Here is a 25,313-nt window from a genome sequence, read left to right on the forward strand (position 1 = left end):
TTTTTTTTACTTTGAGCAATTGTAGAGCTATTCACTCTTCTTATGAGCATAATAAAACAAAACAGCTCATTGGAAAAAAATTAAATGTAATATTGTAGTAGTTATAAACAAATGTTTATTTTATTTCAGATTAACATTTGAGGGCAGCAATTGTATTCATAATGTCAAAATAAAACCGACGTAATGTTACTTTCCTGCCAAACTTCCATAGTTGCAGTAACTACTACAGTAAATCCATGGTGAATGTTGCTGATGACACTGGATAGTTCAATCATGGCACAATGTTTCTTCCTGGTTTCCACGTCAGCGCTGTTTGATCCGTTAATAACGTAGAAATGTGAATGTTTCTCACTAGATTTCGCAGCGATGTTATTTCTGTGGCGAATTCAAATGCTTTCTTTACTGGATCTCTTATTAGTGCTGTGTAGTAACAGTGTCGCATGATCACGATCGGCTCGCGCTGCACTGGTCCAAACTGATAAACGGTCCTTCAACCACACAATAACGAGCAGTTTCGTTCCGCTTGCACTACGTCTGCCATTTGATGTTGGGCAATGTTGTGGTCGCGCCGGCGTCTATGAGCGCGCTTGCCACGCGCAACGCGCCTACATTTGAAATAACGAAATTGTAATTGAAATCGGCATTGTAAGCATATGATTTTTTTAAAAACTTTGAAAAAATATTTTTATATAAAATTATTAGTGGAACATTTTATGCATCTTTATTCACCTCAAAGCATATCCGCTCCCGCGCCCCCCCTGTGAACTCTGGCGCCCCCCGACCCCAGGTTGGGAACCAATGGTTTAGGACAATAGGACAATATGTGGACAATAGGACCAGTTAGGATAGGACAATATGTGGCCGAGATACAACTATTGAAAATCTGGAATCTGAGGGTGCAAAAAAATTGAAACATTGAGAAAATCTCCTTTGAAGGGGTCATATAATGGTACACGCACTTTTACAAGTTGATTGTACTGAAATGTGTGTTGGCAGTGCCTGTACACAAGCATCATAAAATGATAAAAATCCATCCAGTGTTTTTTTTAAATCTCCTTATGTTTTCCCCCCTCTCAAATCAAGCTGTTCAATTTTGTGACGTCACACGGTCGGACGCCCCTCCCACGATTGTTGATTGACAGCAGCGTTTCAACACAGACCCGCCCTCGCTCGTGAGCGAGCTGTCAATCATAGTCTGCGCGTCATTGTTGATACGCTGGAGCACTGGCTATGAGCAGAATGGCGTCTAAGCGATTGTGCTGTTCTGTTCTTGGGTGTAATAACGAACACAGCATCATTTTGATGTTCCTAAATCCGAACCGCTGAAGACGCAGTGGCTGAGTTTGTTTTCAAAGGGAATATTCCCCACGATCAATGTCAATGCTTTCATGTTTGCGCGAATCATTTCACACACCAGACTGCTTTACAAACGAGGGCCAGTATAAAGCTGGTTTTGCTAAGAAGCTGCTCCTGAAAAAAGGATCAGTACCAACTATTCGTGTTCCTTTGCCTTTGGCTTGCTCAGTTGGGGATATTTGGGGATATTTAATTGAATTAATCAATCAACGATACTATTGATCAGCATTACCGAACGTAGACGTTCCACTAGAAACAAACATTGATGTATTGTTCTAATTTATTACTGTGAAGCTGCTTTGATACAACCTGTGTTGTGAAAAGCGCTATATAAATAAACTTGACTTGACTTGACTTGACTTCCTGCTGCACCTCCAGAAGAACTGAAGGGAGTGTAACGTTTTATTAAAGGAGAACTCCGGTCAATTTTAACATTGAGCTCATTTTTTTGTACGTTTGGAGTGCTGTCAATACAGAGAACAACTACAAAAATCGGTGTTGCCTACACCGAGTTATTCTATTTTTAAAATTTGCACCCTGTTGACTTCAATAGGGCAAGTACTAAACCTGCTTTTAGGCTCTTAACATCCTTGATGTGTCATTACAAGTGCACAGAAAATGTGAGTGATTCCTTCAGAGTGAACACGAGTGAATCTGACTGCAGTAGATGTGAAAGAAATGTATAAAAATGATGTTATTTAAGCCAGCGCAAATACCTTTGTTTACATCCTGTTTTTCGGTTGAAGTCCAAAGTAGTCAATTGCCGAGTTCACGCGCATAGGTTTAGTTACCTATGATCACGCGCGTGAACTCGGCAATCGACTACTTCACTCACATTTTCTGTGCACTTGTAATGACACATCAAGGATGTTAAGAGGCTAAAAGCAGGTTTAGTACTTGCCCCATTGAAGTCAACAGGGTGCAAATTTTAAAAATAGAATAACTCGGTGTAGGCAACACCGATTTTTGTCGTTGTTCTCTGTATTGACAGCACTCCAAATGTACAAAAAAATGAGCTCAATGTTAAAATTGACCGGAGTTCTCCTTTAACCTTTATATTAATATTTATATTAATCTTTGCAAATTCACGATGAATGCGGCTATTTTTACACTCAGGGTACATTACGGCATGTTTTCTATATACGACATTCTCAATATAATTCATAATCCCACGTTTATAATGAACAACGCGTTATGGTTATTGTATTATTATTTTAAACGGTGTACGCACAGAACAGAGGGGCGGGGTGAGCAAAGCTCATTATCATTTAAAGACACATGCACTTAAACGGCGTGCTAAAAACAGCTGTTTTTGACCAGGTAAAATGAGTGTTTTCTTACAATACTAATGAGAATTTTTAATTAAAGTATATTACAAACTTTTAATTTAGACCCTAAAGAATCATATTAGCTTGTACAAAAATGGTATTATATGACCCCTTTAAAGTTGTTCATTTATTTATGCAATTGTGCTGCATTCACTCACAAAAATAAATGTTTTATATATTTACTGTAGGAAAATTACAAAATACCTTCATGGAACATGATCTTTACTCAATATCCTAATGATTTTTGGCATAAAAGAAAAATCTATCATTTTGACCGACACAATATATAAGAAATATACCTGTGCGACTCGTGACTGGTTTTGTCTCGACAGGAATGCCACAACTGTTAATTCTAATGCCTGATTTGTGACCAATGATTTCTGATATGTAATGATTCATGTCCAGTCAGATGATCTCTGTCTATGTGCCAGTAAATCAAACCAGTGAGTGACTTAACGGTCTAATGTGAACGGTCTTCACATTGTTTCTCTTAGTGGGATGAAAATAATCATTTTTTTAAACTGTGATTAATTCAGACATAGAACAGAACGGACACACTCTCCTCCAGATTAATCTGTGTTTACGGTGTTAACGTCTCCTCTACGGGACGCCTGGCTCGAGGCGTCTGGCACACGATGAATGGTGAGTTGCATTGCCATGGGATCAGGTTTCCGTGGGACGGCCGGCGCATTAACCCGACAGCCGTTTGACCCGTCTGTCCCGAAACCGGGAGACCAAATGGCTGGTTAACCCACTTGGCAGTTCTCAGAAAGCAGGCCAACACACACGAGACGAGACGGGACGTACCAGGACAGAGCGAGCGCTGACTCATTATTAGGATGAATGAGATTGTCAAATTCTTCTAAACCAGATGACAAATTTAATGGGAACAATCACTAATTATCGGAACAGTTGCACCACTTTTGCATGCGGAAGAGATGGCATAAATAAGTTAACTAACCAGCCTTATATTCACTAACCAGTTTAAATAACTACACTGACGTTCAAAAGTTTGAGGATAGATCTCTTATACTCACCAATGCTGCATTTATTTGATAAAATACACTAAAAACAGTGTTTTAAATTTTAAAATAACAGTTTTCTATTGTAATTACTTTAAAAATGAGTGCTTTCAAATCGATTTATCATGATTAATCGCATTTAACATAAAACTTTGTAAATATTAGGGCTGTCACGATTCCTCGATTAAATCCGAGTACTCGATTAAAATAAATACTCGTGTTGATGAATCGGAAAAATACCGGAAGTGGCGCATTCCACGGACGAGAATCCATGAACCACATTATTAGGCCGTTTTTAAGGGCTGGACAATATATTAAAACCATTAAATAAACATATTATAGCATAGTGCTATTGTGAAGTCACAAAAAACGATCTGATTACTCGATTAATCGTCAAAATAATCTTCCGATTACTCGATTACCAAAATATTCCAAGATAAATAGATAAATAATAAATAATATCCAAGATAATAATAATTATATATATATATATATATATATATATATATATATATATATATATATATATATATATATATATATATATATATATAATATTATATATATATAATTATTATTATATATATAATTTTGATTATTCGATTATTTTGACGATTAATCGAGTAATCAGATCTTTTTTTTGTGACTTCACAAGTTTCATGTTAGATGCAATGAATCGCAATTAATACATTTGACAGCACTACTAAAAATTTTATTTATTTATGTGACGTGACACTGAAGACTGCTGAAAATTCGAAAGGAATAAATTACATTTTACTATATATTCACATAGAAAACTGCTGATTTTGTTTGATCAAATAAATGCAGCCTTGGTGAGCATTAAAAATACCAAAAATCTTTATTGTTCAAAACTTTTGACCCCAAGTGTATGTACATTTGCACTGAAATTGATTAATCAGCCTGTCACAGATATTGATCAAATCATTAACGACAAATAATCAATTTCCATTGAATCTTTAATCGTGCTTCCCCCTCAAACCTTAATACCGCCACAGCAAATGTTTTCTCATAATGTCCTCAAATATAATGCAAAACAAAAAAACATATTGGATAGGCCATTAAACTAGTAGGACTTCTGTGATTTTACGTCATCTTCAAATCAAGAAATCTCACAATCTCCCCAAACGGGTTGAATAAGCCGTGCCGCGCCGCTCCAACGGTGAATACATAAGCTTTAGGCATTAAAGATTCACAGTGAAGTATCACACAACCTGAACCAGTCATAAGCCAAATGCTCCGTTCCCACCGCATGAATATCTAATATAAGGACAGGATTGAAGGAGAGAGATTTTAAAGAAATGATCTGTATGCCATGCAGCACAGAACAGCATTTGTGTCCGTGTTTAGATCACAGTCAGCAGAAAAACATAATGGCGTTATTCACACAGCGCCTGGAGATGTTGAAAATGCATCTCGTCTGCTTTCTTATTCCAGTCAGAGTGTAAACACACCGATCCGAAATCACAAACGAGATCTGTTTAACGTCTCAGACTTAATGAGGAGCAAAGTGTTAGGTTTCTGAGATGCATGAGCATGTTATGGACTCAAAATCACCTGTCACATCCTCATTATTAAAGGGGTGGTTGTTTATGATTTCACTTTTCTAACTTTAGTTAGTGTGTAATGTTGCTGTTTGAGCATAAACAACACCTGCAAAGTTACAACGCTCAAAGTTCAAAGCAAAGGGAGATATTTGCTTTTAAAGAAATCGCTTTTTAAGGACTACAACAAACGGCTGGTAGAGACTACACCACATTCCTCCTGGGTTAGTGACATCACCAACCCTAGAATTTACATAAACCCCGCCCCCTGAACACGATTTATAGATTATCAAGACAGAATATGCTAATCAGTGACTAGAAGATAACTGCACATCAGCTTCATAAATTCATCAACTAACCATTCAGAAATGTCCTGTTGCTTCTACATGTTGTCACTTCTTGAGTCTCTCCATCATTTTCTGAATCCGGTTTGAACATAAAAGGCTAAACGTTTTTGAAGTTTTCAGTGCATGTCTGTGTGAGGTAAAATGACACAAGCTCTTGAAGCTCCGCCCCCTTTGCCGGGAGCAGCAGCTCATTTGCATTTAAAGGAACAGACACAAAACGGTGTGTTTTTGCTCACCCTCAAAAAGCGACACATTTAACATGCTATATAAAAATATCTGTGGGGTATTTTGAGCTGAAACTTCACACACACACTCTGGGGACATCAGAGACTTATTTTACATCTTGTGAAAAGGGCATTACACCACCCCTTTAAAGCATTTCTCATCTGCATTCTCACATAATCCTGACAGAGCCAAATAGAAATTTCCCTTCAGAAGTTTAAAGGACAGCGAGTTTCATTCACACTCGCTGAGGTCAGGACGGCCGTCACATAATCTCACTCCGTTCTCATTCACTCGACTCTCCGCGTCTTTACCCTTATGAGACAAAAACAATTTCCTGAAAAAGTCAAGAGGTTGATGTAATTCTCACACTCATGATTTCCCATCATCCTCTCTCGAAGGGCATCCCAGCTCACTCTTCATATGTATTTGTGCTTTTCGTCCGTCTTTTACTAGTACTATTGCACACATTTAGGGCTCAGTGATCAGATTCCACTTTAATGGTGTAATTAAATTTTAATAATCCAAAAAGATGTCTAATAAATTGAATTAATAAAACCTCAACAATTTAACAAGATTTAAAAATGTTAAACAACATTAGTGTCCTAAGTCGGGAATTCTGTGTTGTTCGTTTTTAATTTTGGATTCTGTGCTTTACGATTGAATTTATTCAAATTGTAATAATATTTAGAAATTATAGTCAGAAATTCTTTAGTCAGTTTTATGATTTAAAACAATTTTATTATAAAAAATGGTAGTAATCAAATGAATAAAATGCATAAAAATTTCATAAAAATGCATAAAAATTCCTGCCGCACAACAGAGGTTTACGTTCAAAATTAAAACATGGATGAAAAACTAAAAATAATGTTTTAATAAACTGTATTATTATTGTTGTTGTTATTATTACTTTGAGAAGTTAATTCTACTGTACAATAGTAATATAGTTCTGTCACAATTTCTTCAAGTTGAACCTATTTTGCCGGTGTATATCTGCCGATAATTTTCTGAACTTTTATTTTAGCCCTACATAGCATCTACACTCAGATCTTTCCCACCACCTAGAAACGCCCTAGCAACCACCCAAAAACCTTTACAACGACAACTCAGACTCTAAGACCCCTGTATCTTCCTTTTGATCTTCTCTTTCCCCTTTTTTATATCTTCTCCATCTCTGTGCTTTTCAGTTTTTCCGTCCCTCGGTCTCTTAACAGATGGAGCATCACGTGTTGATGTGCCCACGGTGAGGTGGGCATCAGGGAAGGGACCCGCCTGGCACACTGTACCACGAGTGAGCCGAGGTCAACAACTGATACGGGACCAGTGTTGGGGAAAGCTACTTTGAAAAGTAATGCATTGCTGACCGAAAATATTTACATTTGTTTTTTTGTTTGTTTTTTGTTAAGGTTTTGGCACTTGCTATGTGAACACACACACACACACACACACACACACACACACACACACACACACACACACACACACACACACACACACACACACACACACACACACACACACACACACACACACACACACACACACACACACACACACACACACACACACACAAAATTCATGGACATGATTCGAACAGGTCAAATGGTCCTGAAATAAACAGTCACACGTGTGCTCCTCGCGGTCAGCATTGAAAATGAATGGGAGACGAATTCCATCTAGTGAAAACTTTTGGTACTGCGGACAAATAAAATCTTACTGAAAGCAAATTTTTTGAGATATCAGGCTCAAATTTTGAATACAAGTTGTTTAAATTTATGGTTTTGATTTTCTCACAGTTTTAGAGTACAACATGTTTTTGAAAATATATATTTCATATAAAAATTTAAAATAGTATTTGTGCACATTTTTCTTAACTATAAATGTAAAATTCTGTAACTTTTTTTAGATTCACTTTAAAAAAAAAAATCTTCCAAGTGTCATCTTTGAAAAGAGAGCAAACTTCAGTCTGTTGCTCTAAAGCATTCAAGATTTACGGCAATTTAAGTTGGAAATTTAATTTATTTTCAGGTCTATGCACAAAAAGTGAATAAATGGATTATAAATACAGCGAAAATATAATTTAGTACCATAAAATCCCCTAGAAATTCAAAATATTAAATAAAAAACATTATTGAACTAAAATATAGACCCTTTCACACCAAAAATTAAATAATAAGCCTCAGGCTGAAGGAAATGTAAATTCACGTGTGTACAGTAGAGACGCAGCTCAAACAAACCTTTCGGCTGTGCTGCCATTTCTTGATAATGGAAGAAAAGGATGCAGGAGAAGAACGTTTGACACTTACTTCACCAATAATAATAATAATTAAAAAAAATACAAAAAAAAAAGGTCAGCAGCAAGCACATTGGTCAATAAAGTGAGATTAAATGCATAAAATATTTGTTTTATTTGACACATTTAATAATAGGAGGTTTGCGTAGTATTCTGATTTTGTATTTCACTGATTTTATTCATTTTGAGGAATCCTGAATCAGTTTTTTGTGCACTTACGATTTGTCTCAAGAGCTGCCAGTCAATAAATGGGAAAAAAAGTAACTCAGATATATTTTTTTGTAAATTTTAAAAGTAATGCGTTACTTTACTAGTTACCTGAAAAAGTAATCTGATTATGTAACTCAAGTTACTTGTAATGAGTTACCCCCAACACTGTCCGGGACACTATAGACGTGCAACTACTAAAACAACTAGATTCTAATGTCTGGAGCACAAAGCTGCAGAATGACGCACATCCTTTTGGGTTCGTTTCAAAAAGCTATTCTGAATTTAATTTCAATCATCAGAGCTAAAGCTCTCTGCAAGCGAATATTAATATCTGTGCTCTCGAGTTGGTTGTTTATGGTCCGTTATAAGTCCATTATTGTGAATTAAAGTAGCCGGCAGGAACTGTGGTAATCACGTTAGCAAGCTAAGATGAGTTTAGAAGTGTCACGCTGTCGTCCAGCTGGACTGTTTTTCTCCACACACTCATATTCCACATAATTGACTTTCTTCCTTCCTTGATTTTCTTGCTTCCAAGCTTCATGGATATCCTGTTTTACCTTCACAGTTTCAACCGGTTTGGCTGGTCGATTCTGTAGATTTCACTATATATTCTGTTCTGATAATAAGAGCTACTGTGTCTGATGTGTTGGTTCACCTGAAAACCACCTGACAACATCTTAGAAACAACCCATAACACGACTTTTCACGTGTTTGACTTTTCATGGACATTAACATTAACATTTTTTAAATCTAGCTATTTTCATAATGAACTTTTTTATGAAAATTTGCATAGCAACCACCTAGCAACCCCCTGGAGACTATCCACAACACCCTCATATCATGGTGGTGACATTTTTCACTATAATTCACTTTCTTTTTACACTGCATTGTAACCACCTAGCAATGCCCTGGAAACCATCCAGAACACCCTAGCAACAACCTAGCTACTCCCTGGAAACCACCTACAGTAGAACACCCTAGCGTTCTCTTCAAAGAATAACTTTGGGGTCACTACATAGAAACTAACTAAGCAACCCCCTGGAAACCACCCGAAACGCTGTAGCAACTCCCTGGAAACCAACCAAAACACCATAGCAACCCCCTGGAAACTACCCACAACACCCTCATATCATGGTTGTGACATTTGCATGAGCAAACATTAACATTTTTATTATCTAGTTTTGTTTTTTACGATTCACTTTCTGTTCCACTGCATAGTAATCACCTAACAAGGCCCTGGAAACCACCCAGAACACCTTAGCAACAACCTAGCTACTCCCTGGAAACCACCTACAACGCCCTAGTGTTATCTTTAAGGATTCACTTTGGTGTCACTACATAGCAACCACCTGAGCAACTCCCTGGAAACCACCCAAAACACAAATGCAACTCCCTGAACCTCCCAGAACACCCTAGTATCATGATTGTGACATTTGCATGAGCAAACACTTTTAACATATTTAAAATTTAGGTATTTTTAAGGTATTTTTACTTTTTGATCTACTTCATATTAGCAAAAAACTTTAAAGGCCCCAGAAACCAGCCAGAATGCCCTAGCAAACAACTAGCAACTTTCTGGACACTGACTACAACACCCTAGCATTATCTTCAAAAATTAACTGTGGTTGTCACTACATTGCAACCACCTAGCAACTCCCTGGAAACCAACAAGATCACCCTAGCAACTCCCTGAAAACCACACAGAACACTCTAGCATTGTGTTTGAAACTTTTGCATGGGAAAACACCTTTAACATTTTTTTTTAATCTAGTTTTTTTTTTTTTTTTTTTTACAAATCTCTTTGTTCCACTGCATAACAACCAACTAGCAATGCCCTGGAAACCACCCAGAAGACCCTAGCAACAACCAAGCTACTCCCTGGAAACCACCAACAACATTCTAGCGCTATCTTCAAAAATAAACTATAGTTGTAACTACATAGCAACCACCTAGCAGCTCTCTGGAAACCAACAAAATCAACCTTAGCAACAACCTAGCTACTCCCTGGAAACCACCTACAACATTCTCGCGCTATCTTCAAAAATTAACTTTGGTTGTCACTGCATAGCAACCACCTAGAAGTTCCCTGGAAACAAACAAGATCACCCTAGCAATTCCCTGGAAAATACCCAGAACACTCCAGCATCATGGTCATGATATTTGCATGGGAAAACCCCATTAACATTTTTACAAATCACTTTTTGCTCTAGTGCATAACAACCAACTAGCAACACCCTAGCAACCACCTAGCATCTCCCTGGAAAACACCTACAACATTTTAGAGTTATCTTCAACAATTTACTTTGGTGTCACGTATACCAACCACCCACAACACCCTGGCTACCACCTAGCAACGCCCTAGAAACCACCCAGAACACCCTAGCAACCACTTAGCAAATCCCCAGAAACCACCTACAGCATTCTAGCGTTATCTTCAGAAATGTACTTTGGTGTCACTACATAGCAACTACCTGGAAACCCTGGCTACCACCTATTAACGACGTGGAAACCACCCTTGCATTGTGCTTTTGACAGTTACATAGGCAAATACGATTAAAATTATTAAAGTCAGGTTATTTTTGCCATTGTTTTGCCTCCACAACAGATGTAGAAATTGCACACTTCACTCATGATTCACACATCATTCTCACGCGCGACAGTCCCCGCCGTCCGCTCACCACGGCGACAGATGCCGATCCCATAATACACCACCTTCACAGGAAGCTTCCCCCGCTGTTTTTGTGATTTCTTCATTATGTTAACCAGCTGGTCATCACTCACCTTCTCCTGATATTGCCTGCGCGAGGAGTCCAGCGACTGGATCAGCGCCGTGGCGTGGCCAACAAACATGGCGTAGCACGTAGCGCCCACGATCATGCTGAGGATGGTCAGCCACACGTCTGTCATGCCGACGGGAGGGTACATGCCATATCCGATACACAGCATGTGGCTCATGGCCTTAAAGAGAGCGTAGGAATACTGCTGACCCCACGTGTCGTTCTGAGAGGAGAGAGAGAGAGAGAGACCGAGAGACCATCACAAACACTTTAAGTCCACTTTATAGATCTATAGCCTACCATGTTTATGTAGTGATAAAGTTAACTTTCATGATATACTCACATTGACTTTGATCTATCTATGTATCTATCTATCTACTGTCTATACCTATATATCTATCTATCTGTCTGTCTGTCTCTATCAATCGCTAGCAAAGCCTAGCAAATAGCTTAGGACAAGCTAACAATGTGCTAATTCATGTTAGAAACATGCTAGCAATGTCATGCTAAATCATGCTAACCAAATGTCAAAACATGTTAATGTGTTAAATCATGCTAACAATGTGTTAAAACATGTTAGCAACATGCGAATTAATGTTAACACAGAGTTAAGAAATACTAAATCATGTTAACCAAATTTCTAAATGTGTTAAATCATGGTAAAAATGTGTTAAAACATGTTAGCAACATGCTAATTAATGTTAGCAAAGTGCTAAGACATGCTAGCAAATTAGTAATACATGCTAGTAATGTGTTAAACCATGCTAATTCATGCTAGCACTTTGTGTTAATTAATGGTAGCAACATGCTAATTAATGTTAGAAATGTGTTAAAACATGCTAGCAATGTGCTATTTCGTGTTAGAAACGTTTGCAACATGTTAAATAATGCTAACCAAATGTTAAAACATGTTAGCAAAATGTTAAAACATGCTAGCAATTGGCTAATTCAGTGCTAGCAATGTGTTAAAACATGTTAATACATGCTAGCAATGTGTTAAAAATGCTAGAAATTTGCAAATACATGCTAGCAATGTGTTAAAACATGTTAATTCATGCTAACAATGTGTAAAACATGCTAATTCCTGTAGCATTGTGTTAATTAATGCTAGCAACATGCTAATTAATGTTAACATTGTGTTAAAAACATGCTAGCAATGTGCTAATTCATGCAAGCAACATGTTCTAACATGCTAATTCATGATAGCAATGTGCTAAACCATGTTAGCAAAACACACTATCAATGTGTTAAATTATTGTAAACAACATGCTAAAACATGTTAGCGATATCTTAATTCATTCTATCTGTCTGACATTCTATCTAAAGAAACAATACCTATACGTGTCTTTAGTAAATCCTGACGTCAAAAGAGGGTTTGCGCTGCAGTGAGCTGTTGGTAAATATGGCCTTTTGTGTGCATAAATAAAGATATACATCCAATATCATCCAAAGGCTGAAAAATATATTAAGGTATAAACTATATGCATTGAAACAGAAAGTTGAAACACTTCCAGTGACTTCATGAATATGAATCCAGATTGACTCCTGAGAGTTTGGGCTGGGAGAAAACAGAAAACACAGTGACATAAAATGAAAATATGTACGAACGAGGCCGGAAAAGAGAAATGCGAGAGAGCTGCAGAAAAGTGGGTCAGCTATTTAGAAAGATGTGAATTTCTGTGTGCTTCTAAAATAGTGAATAAATTGCCCTTGTCCTGTGGATGTGTGTGCGAGTCCGTGAGGAATCAATATTGGCTCCGTCTGATGTGACATGTCCAGATTGCTTTCAGACTCATTTCTATAGAGGCTCAATCCTGAGAGAGCGACAGCTTATTACAGCGCTCCAAAAAGAGGAAAAAGATCATACCGTTTCATAATGACAGTCCCGTCACTGGAATAGCTGGATCTGACAACGTAAAGGAGCTGCGGGCGTCAAAAGTGAATTTGAAAAGATACAATGTGGCAGTATTTTACTTTAATACATGTGCATTTAAAATTCCAAGAAAAATCATCACTTGTACCTCAATGTAAAGGGCAAAAGTGACGTCTGGAGGGGATTGTTTTTTAAGAGCTTACAAGTACGATAAAATGATCAAAATACGAGGGAAATATTTGATAAATAATTCAAATATGGAAAAAACAAAACATTAACTTGGTTGATGTGCTTATCTGACAATATTTTTTTTTTTTTTTTTTGGCAAAAAAGGCGAACTACAGCAATATATTTTTATTTTACTATGCAAAAAATGCATAGAAAGACAAAAAACTAACAGAAAAAGCTCACATTGGCCAAAAAAAAAATAAAAAAAAAAATGTTATTAATATTTGGCTGGTTTCTCTAATTTTTGCATGTGTTTATAATTTCTTTGTATGACAGTCTGGTCAAAATTTATGTAGCACAATTTGGCATGTTTCATTGCGTTATTATCAATTGACATTTTTTATTTATTAAAATAAAGGGTGAATATGTCAATTTTCCTAGGCAGAACATCACTTTTGGCCACTATTGGACTCTTAAAACGTTACACTTCACGGTAACACATTTGTTAGCATGAACCTACAATAAAAATACTTCTAAATCGTTTATTAACCTTTGTTAATTATAATTTCAACATTTACTATTACATTATTCAAATTACAAGTTGCATCAGTTAATGATAAGATAAATAAATACTGTGTAAAAATGTATTGCTTATTGTTAATTAATGTTAGGTATTACATTATAGGGGATATTTATTAATTGCTTTTTGTATTGCCAATGTTTGAACCGCTAGTAAAGAAACTTCCTAGGTTGTCTAGGTTGAAAGCCTGTAGACTTTATGTGAAGGAAGTTTTTGCCGGGAAAATCATAAGGATGTGACGTTTACGTGCTTATGTTCAATGATACGAATGCTTATACAATGTTCAGGATAAGAGACATTCTGTACTGTAATGTTAATGTGTCATGAAAAGAAACATAGTCTCTCATAGCCGTATCTATATAGTCTATAGTCTCAAATATACTTTATAATCAAACTATCATAACAGTGTCATTTTAATGAGCTCATCTGTCGACAGTGAATCTCACACATCTCTATGATCAGATGCTTTCTGAACTTCTGTTTTCTCATTTTTGTTCTGTTTATTGTGTTATTGAAAGGAAAGAGCCGCACATATTCATCTAACCGTCTCTCAGCAATGTCGAGATGTTCGTTAACAGTAAATCACCGCAAAGATATTTACAACTTCCTTTTACTTCTACGCAAAGAATAGAGTTTATCAGGGTCTCAGTCTGTAATGCTGCAGTTCACTGAACGGCCACCGGCGTCGCTAATAACAAGCGTTCTCTATTCTACACAGAGCCTCTTTCACCAGTTAACAGTGTTTTAACTGAAGAACTTTTCTGCAAAGATTATAAACATTACCTAATTCTCTCTCTTTATTCTCTCAATTCATCATTTTGTTTAATAATTGAAAACCAGAAGTGAGTAGGAATATCTTTCGCATCCAGTGTAAACATTACATCCTTATGCATCGCTTTCTGCCAGGACTTTTACGTGCTTTTCCCAAACCCCTGAAGTGACGTCGACGTCCGGGTTAGCGGTAGCATTAGTCATCAGGCAAGTGTTATTTAAATAAACTCCTGATGCACTTACAAACTTTCCAATGCCTCGTTTTATGAGTACAGGACCTATTTGTACTACTGTAGAAGTTTGGTCCATTCTGGGCATTATTAGTGGGGTAATTTACCAGATACAACCTTGGATCCATTAGCGCCTGCACTAAGCCATCCGGCTGATCTCTCTAAATAAGCTCTAACTTTAATACTGTTCGACCAAGGGAAAACGGCTTCTGAGGGGTGTTTGGCTCGAGGTCATGGTGCAAAGGACCCTAGGTTGATTTTACTCCGAACCACCCCTTTAAGCGCTTGTGGCAATGTAAAAGGCCAACGTCCTCTTTTTTTCTCCGCCTTACGAGAGCAATGTTTTGCTGACCTTTGAAAATAATGCGGAAAGCAAAACACTGGATAATCAGTTTGTCTGCATCTGCAATGCATCCATTGCATATCGTGCTGTTTTACTTCCTTTTCCGGGTCAGAACGTCTACACTGGGTTGTTTCAGCAGTGTATAGTGTAAATGCAAATATCGGATACGGGTCACTTTTAAAAGAGCGGGTCGTCAAAAAAATCGGATATAGTCAGCAAATCGGAATTGGGCATCAAGACCTGCAGTGTAAATGCAGCCTGAAGGCAATCACAAAAACACCAATTATACCAATTAACACAACAGGCCTCGTCGATAAACTCCAGCGATACACGACGGATCCCGAGAGGACTTTTCTGCCATCCTCACACTCATCGGGTTGTTCAGGGTCGAGGCTCGGGTCTCTGGCATTCAGCGAAGAAACTAAATCTCATGGGCGTCAGGAACAAGACTGTCCTCTCTCTCTGGACGCTGGAGACTCGCATGTCCTCTTGACTAAAAACAGAAGGGAATTAAAGCCCAGCTCACTGGAGAACTGTCAATACCAGACGGATATCGAATTAAGGCTGGAGAAAAACCACAATCTGTGACACTTCACCTCTCTAACTCACCAGCCTTACGTAATAACACAGCTCATAATAACTTACTACTTCTGCTAGGAGCTGTCCACACAATATTATATCATTATATGAGTCATTTTACATCATGGAAACCTATATATAGTATGATACAGTACATAATAATAAGTGGTTATGCATATTTAAATTTAAATAATTATGTTGTAATGCCTATTTTGAGATAGTAAATCAAGAAAATGAAATACTTTTAATGATGAATGCAACTTTTTTAGGTTTAAAAATGACTAAGGCATGAATTGCAAGGTATTATATGAATGCACACATAAATAAATAAAAACAAAACATAAAAATACAGGTACAGTACAAAAATAATTGCAATATATAATTGTATCCTTGTCCTAATTTGAAATGGTTAAATTCAACTAGGACGAAGGGCTATTGTTATCGAAAATAATACATATTTATAATAATAAAAATCTATTAATAATATAATATTTATAATTATTAAATATACTGTATAACGTGTATATATATATACAAGGTACTTCATCTCATTTTATTATTTTCTCTTTATATTTGGATAGTGATGGAAACAAACCAATAGATCAGGTTAATAATAATAATAATTATGATAATAATAATAATAATAATAATAATAATAATAATAATAACAATAATAGTATTTTTATTAGTAGTCGTAGTATTTGTTATTATTATGTAAATATTGATACTAACATTGTGATTTAATGTTATGAATCAAATTTTTATATTAATATTCATACTATATTATAATAATTACACAATAGCTTCGTGTTATGAAACAGTTATAAAAAGACTCAAACAAGACTCATTACACAACAATATGACCGTCACATGACATATACTGTCATACCGGCATACTCTAATCAATCTGCGAAAGAATAAAAGTAAATCATAACATGTGCATGCTTTGAAATTGAACTGATGACAGACGGAGTGTGTGTGCACACACTCACTCACCACCATCTTGTTCTTGGACACCCAGCAGTCGGCGGGGAAGTCTTGCAGCATCGGCACCAGGAACTGCAGACACCCGTCCCAGTGACACAGCAGGAGCATCATCCCAATCAGGTTCACGATTCGCACCATTGCACTGGCCAGGTCATAGGTCATATGAAAAATCTGAACAGGGTAGAAAAGGAGGACATGAGCTGTCTCAGACACACACACACACACACACACACACACACACACACACACACACACACACACACACACACACACACACACACACACACACACACACACACACACTGCTCAATCTGAATGTCACTGACATTTAAACAGGGTAGAGCATCACGCATGACACTGAGAAACACCATTTAATAACTCAGACATGCATTCTTCATGAATTGAACTGTAAGGAATGATGTGAATGCACAGGTAAGTAAAAAAAACTAAAAATACAGATTCAAGAATCTAAATACTCAATGCAATCATGAGAAAAATAATTGCGATATACAGATTTTATCCACAGTCATAATTTAATATGGCTGCATTTTAAATCAACCATTGGGAAGTAAATTTACATTTTGCACTAAGGCAGACAAACACCACGGTAAAATCTTCATTCAGCTGATACAGTACTGGCTATAATACAGTACTGGCCGAAAATATGATTACATTTATGTTTAATGTGTTAAAGATTTTCTGAGCATATTGCGTAGTTGTGCTGGAGTCAGTTGTTTTATTGGTTAAACATGCCAAAATGTGCCAACATCATTTTTGTCCAGGCTGTCATACAAAGAAATTATGAACACATCCAAAAATAAGAGAGAACCAACTAAATATTAATAACTGAGTATGTTGTAGTCAATGTGAGCGGTTTGTTTTCTATGCATTTTTTTACAGAGTAAAATAAAACCTCTAGCTGTAATTTGCCTTTTTAGCCAATGTTGTCAAATAATGTTGTCAGATAAATACCGTAACCAAGTTTAGTAGTTTGTTTTGCTTTCATATTTAAAATATTTTACATTTATAATAATTTATATTTAATATTTTACAAATATTTTCCTCATATTTTGACGGTTTAAATGAACTTGTAGGGTCATTGAATACAAATATCCACTCCTGATGTCACTTTTGCCCATTACTAATATATATAAAAATATACTGTCTATATCATATTACAGATAATTTCAGATTTGATATACAAGTATCCAAGTCTCGAGTAATCAAGTCTACAATGACTGTTCTAGTGTGTGTGTGTGTGTGTGTGTGTGTGTGTGTGTGTGTGTGTGAGAGAGAGAGAGAGAGAGAGAGAGAGAGAGAGAGAGAGAGAGAGAGAGAGAGAGAGTGTGTGTGTGTGTGTGTGTGTGTGTGTGTGTGTGTGTGTGTGTGTGTGTGTGTGTGTGAATTCAATAATTGAAAACAGGTCAGAACAAGTCTGGACTCCTTCCGTTCTGCTCTGACTGACCGAGAGAGAGAGAGAGAGAGAGAGAGAGAGAGAGAGAGAGAGAGAGAGAGAGAGAGAGAGAGAGAGTGAGTGAGTGACTGTCTGATCCTGATGGTAAGAATCCTCTGGAGAAGCTGGACGTCCAGTTAAGTGTTAATGGCCTCCTCAATTGAAAGCTACTTAATGTGAGTGAAGTCACGGCACGCGCTGTTGACCGCACCAGTGCTTATTAAAAACCACTCGAGTCCTTTAAAACACAGCTTTTAAAAGCTTATGTGAGAGGAGCGTGCTCATATGATGCCATTGTTATTGAGCAACGAGAAATCAGAACCAGTCATGAACAGTCTCTCTCTCTCTCTCTCTCTCTCTCTCTCTCTCTCTCTCTCTCTCTCTCGTCCTTGACCACCAATTACTGAGATGGTGATTATAGTTTGTACGTTTCTCTTTAGTAACTACAGGGCCCTATTTTAACGATCTAAGCGCATAGTCTGAAGAGCAGGGCGCAAGTTCACTTAGTGCGTGTCCGAATCCACTTTTGCTAGTTTAATGATGGGAAAAATGGTCGGTGCGCCGGGCACATGGTCTAAAAGGGTTGTCCCTATTCTCTTAATGAGTAATGGGTGTGTTTTGGGATTAATGCGCTCTTTAAATAACAAAAATAATAATAATTGCGCCATTGACTTTAGAGCTGGTTTCAGTCGGTCAATCGGTTCTCAGCCCAGCAGCCCATGGGCGCACAAATGGGTGCAAATGCATTTGCCATTTAAACAACGAGATGTAGGACGTGAAAATGAAAACTGCGTCTGCGCTGCATTGCGCTGGGTGTAAGATAGGGCCCATAGTGTGTATGTGTGTGACGTCACCATCGGCCGGAGTGACTACGTACACACACTGAGTGGCAGAAACCCTGAGTGGCAGAAACCCTGAGTGGCAGAAACCCTGAGTGGCAGAAACACTGAGTGGCAGAAACCCTGAGTGGCAGAAACACTGAGTGGCAGAAACACTGAGTGGCAGCATCTGTTTTCAGCGTGAACACCGTGAAAAACACATCTAAAACGGGAAAGAGCTTTGAGATCGACTGTACAACTAGATTTGACAAGAAATCTGAAGTATATTTTACAGACTGCCGAAAGCTACAGAACAGAGAAGCAAATGAATCGCTGCCATTCACAGAAACAAATGGATCCCGGCAGAGAAAGCTGGATTTGCAGTTTTCATTGTGTGTCAATATGCTGAATTATGGGGTAAAATCATACACTATATACTGTATTGTTAGATATTGTATTGACAACTCATCAATTAAATATTTACCATCGTATATTCTGCATAATTGGACGTTTTTAAAAAAACACTGACAAAAACTACACAAGTTTTAAGGCTGGACGATATGATGATATATATAACATTAATATAAGTGATCACATGGATTTACACCTATATTGTGTTTATATAAAGCGTTCACAGGCTAATCTGCTTTATGTATTTCCCCGGCGTCAAAATCAGGCTCATATAACTGTCAGGAAACATGATTCCGGCTGCATGTTAATATCCATGATCACTGGATCTTTGGTAAGTTGTAAGAAACACTATATCGAGTCCAAGCTTTACTTTAAACTGATAATTGTCTGTTTTACACGCGTTTTCCGACGTGAAAGTGACGTCAATGCATATCCTCTATTTCCAGTGCCAGGACACTGTAACGACACAGAGCATTGCTTCGCTCGTGGTTCTGGCTCTTTCTGAGCGCGGGGAAACAGCATGAGGTCGGATTAAATAATTGGCTCTCTGTAACATTAACTAGCTGTAAAAGCATCTGAATTAATCATGCAGCGTCGTGCAAAAGTCACCCTCATTACCGACCGTCTGCATTTACTGCTGCATCATCACAGAGAGAGACACAGAACATGATGGAGATGAAACCAGAAGGACGGCTCATATGAAAGCGATGATGCTAACTGAAGGATTGTACATTTAACGCCACTATTTTCATTTAGCTTTGGGGTCAGTGACAAATACTGAGATGATAAAAAGGAAAAACCTCAATAAATGAATAGATCGATTCATGTCATCGACTCTTGGGTTGCATGAAGACGATAAAACATCAAGTCAATGCACCATTTATCCAGATGTTGCTTATACTGACACAAGACCTTCTGAGAAGATAAGCTGAAAAAAGATTAAGCGTTGAGCGGTCTTTATGTTTTACAATTACAATAAAATTTCACTGGGAGTTATATTACCCATAAGAGAGTCACGGTTTAGCAGGGAAGAGGTGAGGCTTGGATCTGTTTGCAGCTTTTATTGAAATGAAACATGAAGATAATCCACTATGATGGAAGGGGTGAGAACAGATATCAAAAAAAAAAAAAAAATGCAGCAGCTTTGCATCCAATACAAAGACAAAATCTGACAAACTGAGATGAAACAGGGTTAAATATGAGAAGCTAAACAAGACACAGGTGAAATCCATGAGAAACAAATAACAAACAAACATTGGGCCCTATTTTAACGATCTGAAACGCAAGTATCAAACGCGAAACGCAAGTAACTTTGTGTGCGGATCTCGGGCGCTGTTGCTATTATACCGGCGGGATAAATGACTCTTGCGCCCGACGCAAATCTAAAATGTGTTGGTCTGAAGTCGCTTCATTACTCATAGGTGTGGTTTGGGCGTAACGTGAAATAAACCAATCAAAGCGTCATCTCACATTCCCTTTAAGAGCAGGCGCGCTTGTTCCATGGCGGATTGCTATTATAACGGCGGATTCGCCAGGAGCGGTTCAAAGCCGAGGAGACCGACGTTCTCGTCAGGGCCGTAAAACACAGAGAAGTGACATTGGGGATGGAGAAACACACCCAGATTAGCTTCGGTTAAACAGGCGTATGATAATTTGGGTTAATGTGTAAGCTAGATTTATGCCTATTTTTTCACATCTTCATGGACACAACAATGATTTCCCTCGTGTGGAATATTTCTCCTTGTAATTATGTATGATTTGCAAAAATGTTGCTGCGTCTGTGTAGATGAGAGAAGCAAAGTGTGTGTGTGTTGTGCTCACGCTACATTATGGCCAAGCATGCGCCCTTAAAATAGCATCTGAACGCGCCACTGAATTTAGACGAGGTTTCTCCTGGTCTGTGGAGGAATTGTTTTCTGAAACTGCAAAATAGCAGCAGGGAACGTTTGCGCCGGAACGCGCCTCCTCTTTTCCCTGAACCGCCCCCGGGAGCGCAAGTTCATTCCCGAATTTACCGACGTGCGTCTGTGGAGGGAAAAGTCTGCTGTGCGTCGGGTGCAAAATAGGAATGAAACGTGTTACTGTACAAAGTCAATAGCGCTGGGTGCGAGATAGGGCCCTGAGTGTGTGAATAAAAACAAAAAGTGACAATCACTGAAACCAGACACACACACATACACACACACACACACACACACACACACACACACACACACACACACACACACACACACACACACACACACACACACACACACACACACACACACTCATACACTGACAATTACATCAATTGTATGTCACAATTTACATATCATTTATTATACATTTTAATATTAAATTATATAATTAAATGATATGTAAATTGTATACCGTATATTTTAAATATAATAATTTGCTTAAATATATTAAGATTCTATTATTATATATATTAAATAGATAAATAATATTTCACAGTAATAATATTAAAATTAATATATAATTACAATTTTCGTAATTGCTTCATATTTCAGGCAGAAGGAGGTCGTATGAGGTTTCTCATCAGGGGCTCACCGGGGTTTTGGACTCAGCCGAAGGACTGTTTGCTCTCTCTCCCGTCTGTCTATAATAAATTAGCATGTGAAATGGAAACAGACTGAAGCGCAATTAAAACGAGAAGTGCTCTGGGTAGATTGTGGAAATCCTCTCTAATATGGGCTTATTATAAAGTCATTATTGTGAATCAGGGGAATGAAGACTAATGTGTCTCATCCGAACAGTGAGGGACAGATCGACCAATGTATAAATCACAAAAACTATAGAGGCCGTTTCTAGTTTCTCTCTCTCTTACACACAGACTGATGGACGCTCTGCCTCTGAGACTCTAATTGACACGAGACACATTAATGATGAGAGCTTCACGCACTGAACAAACGTCTCAGCGATAATTGATGAAGATGAGGACCAATCAGAGAGACACAAACAAGCAGAAAGACTAAATCTAATCAGATGGACCAAAACCTGCTCGTGAACTGATCTGATAATGAATCAATGAATGAGGGACGAATGAAAGAAATACCAGAGGAAACATCGTCATCACAACTAGGGCTGCATGATATTGAAGAAAAATGCGATATGCGGTAACTCATTAAACAATGCGATATTCGATATGCGATACGATAATGCTAAAAGTGTGTAAAATACACTTAAAGGATAAGTTCACTTTCAAAAAAATGTTTGCTGATAATTTACTCACCCCGATGTCATCCGAGATATCCATGTGGGAAAACATTCCAGGATTTTTCTTCATATAATGGACTTCAATGGCAACCAACTATTCCAATGTTCAAAGAAGGTTCAAATGTCCGTCTCAATGCAGCTTCAAAGTCTCGACACGATCCCAGTCGAGAAATAAGAGTCTTATCTCTTTGGGGATATTTAATTTAATTAATCAATCAACGATACTATTGATCAGCATTACCAAACGTGGACGTTCCACTAGAAACAAACATTGATGTATTGTTTTAATTTATTACTGTGAAGCTGCTTTGATACAACCTATGTTGTGAAAAGCGCTATGTAAATAAACTTGACTTGACTTGACTTGACTTATCTCGTGAAACGATCGGTCGTTTTCAAAAAAAAAAAAAAATCGATACTCTTTAACCACAAATGCTCATCGTGGACCATCTCTGAGATGTGTCACGCATTGCGTCATCATGTTGGAAAGGCCACGCGTCTTGTCATCTATCTAAGTTATTTGTCTGTGTACTCCAGTTCAGAAAGGTCGGGAAGGGCGAAAAATGTCATCTCATTTTCTCCTCCAACTTCAAAATCGTCCGACATCTTTATTTTAATTTATTATTATTATTCTTTTTATTTTTTTCGTGACCTTTCCAACGTGATGGCGTAATACTCAGAGATGGCATCTCAGAGATGGTACAAGACGGGCATTTGTGGTTAAAAAGTATATAATTGTTTTTTTTATAAGAAATGACAGATCGTTTCGCTAGATAAGACTTATTTCTCGACTGGGATCGTGTCGAGACTTTGAAGCTGCATTGAGACGGACATTTGAACCTTCTTTGAACATCGATATAGTTGGTTGCCATTGAAGTCCATTATATGGAGAAAAATCCTGGAATGTTTTCCTCAAAATTCTTAATTTCTTTTCGACTGAAGAAAGAAAGACATGGATATCTTGGATGACATCAGGGTGAGTAAATGATCAGCAAGACATTTTTTGAAAGTGAACTAATCCTTTAAATTATCTTAAAAATATATTTAAAATTATATAACCTACATACGTGTTTCACATTCTTTTTGTGACGAGAAAACATCCCTACAGCTTCTGAAAGTGAACATCAGTGTTTTACTGTATATAAGAAGTGTTATTTTAACATCAGTGTAAACCACAGGGTTTAAGGGTTCAGGTTATCCTACATTTGGATTATTTAACAACAGAAACTGAATAATCAAATGTAAAAATAAACACTGCTTAGTTTTCACTGTATGAATTAAATATATCCTGATTCTTATTAAATCTAGAAAAGATATTCAGCCGAGAGCAGAGAGTGATTTTCTCTTTGTCTTTTGTTCATGAACGCAGTTATTGCAAGCCGTTGCGATATGCATATCGCGATATATACATTTGCGATATTTCGATATATTGTGAAGCCCTAATCACAACTATTATATAGATTGTCTGTCTGTCTAATTATGCATTCTAGTATTGCATCACCTGCAAAAATATATACGTATGATACTGCCTTGGTTTCTGGACACAAAAACACATTCGAAACAGCACACCGCTTACTCATTTTTAACAGCATTTGCAATGTAAGAAACAGACACGACATTGTGAAAAACATGAAAAGAAAGAACTCTTAGATGTGTTTATAATCAAGCCCGAATGAAAGAAGCGATTAGATCTGTCAGAATGTCTGAATGAAAGACCAGACACCAGTAATCGCTGATGAAGGAGGTTTCTCACAGAAATGTTGTGCACTAAATCATGACCGGGCAGATTTCATTAAATCAAGTATTTCCCAGTGACTCAGACCTCAACAAACCTCCTGGAGGAGATACACGTCCAGTCAAAGGCCAAGACAAATATTAATGTGAATGGCGTACAAGCTACTATTAAAAATAAATAAATAAATAAATAAATTACAAATAAACTGTATGCCTACCTCACATGTATGCAATTTTTCACATAGGATTATTTTTTTCATGACTGATTAACATGTAATTAAAAATAGATGTAATAGATGTGACCATAATGTAGTATTCTACTGTCTGAAATGTTGATATTATTAAAAAAGTAGACAATATTCTGGAAGGAGAGTCTGTGAAAAATATCAGGGGAATGATATTCTAATGTCGGGTTCAGACTTCATGATATTTTTGTCTGTGTCAGATTATGTGTTTTTGACTCCTGAATTCTTGCCGACCAATCATTGCTCTGCGTCTTTAATGATATGCATGATGTCATCGAGAAGGCGGAACTAGTGACTGATTTCCGGAAACAAGAGTGTAAACAAACAATGGCTACAGAAGCAGTGTGTTTTGGTTGTATTGTCATCAGTAAAGCCCGAAAGCCCCCATCGTGGAGGACCGGAAAAAATTAACAAGCTAGTCTTTCTGTTGGGACGTTGAGAAGTCTTTCAGGTGCAGCATTGGTTGTCATCCACTATGACACACTATACAAGATAAATCGATCGATTCTTGCGTCCTGATCAAGCTGCAACCTTCCTATCTCTTTCTTGAATCCAACACGGAAACTGCAGTTCATCGACTGGCCACTAGAGACTGGCTGCATAAGAGACTCAATCCCATAGACCCCCATGTTAAAATGCCCAACTTTACAGCAGAAAAAAACATGTTTACAACCTGGTGCAAAAAGTGCTTTTGGTCTATATAGCTAATTTTGCCCTTCATGAAAACTGTGAGGGGGGTGAATTTTTTTATAACTCATCTGTTTAAATTATATTAAGCCTTAAAG

General features: G+C 37.4%; 1 protein-coding gene across 1 annotated transcript in view; it reads right to left on the reverse strand.

Moving 5' to 3' along the window:
• Window positions 1-25,313, reverse strand: part of hcn4 (hyperpolarization activated cyclic nucleotide-gated potassium channel 4) — a gene marked incomplete at both ends in the record, with an annotated part of 101,933 nt that overhangs the window by 34,967 nt on the left and 41,653 nt on the right. The window contains 2 exons of the mRNA XM_081373003.1: window positions 11,122-11,340; window positions 16,658-16,819. Coding sequence (XP_081229129.1) covers window positions 11,122-11,340; window positions 16,658-16,819 — 381 coding nt within the window. The remainder of the gene's footprint in view (window positions 1-11,121; window positions 11,341-16,657; window positions 16,820-25,313) is intronic.

Source organism: Scardinius erythrophthalmus, assembly GCF_964197995.2.
Source record: "Scardinius erythrophthalmus genome assembly, chromosome: 8".
In the NCBI taxonomy this organism is placed as follows: domain Eukaryota; kingdom Metazoa; phylum Chordata; class Actinopteri; order Cypriniformes; family Leuciscidae; genus Scardinius; species Scardinius erythrophthalmus.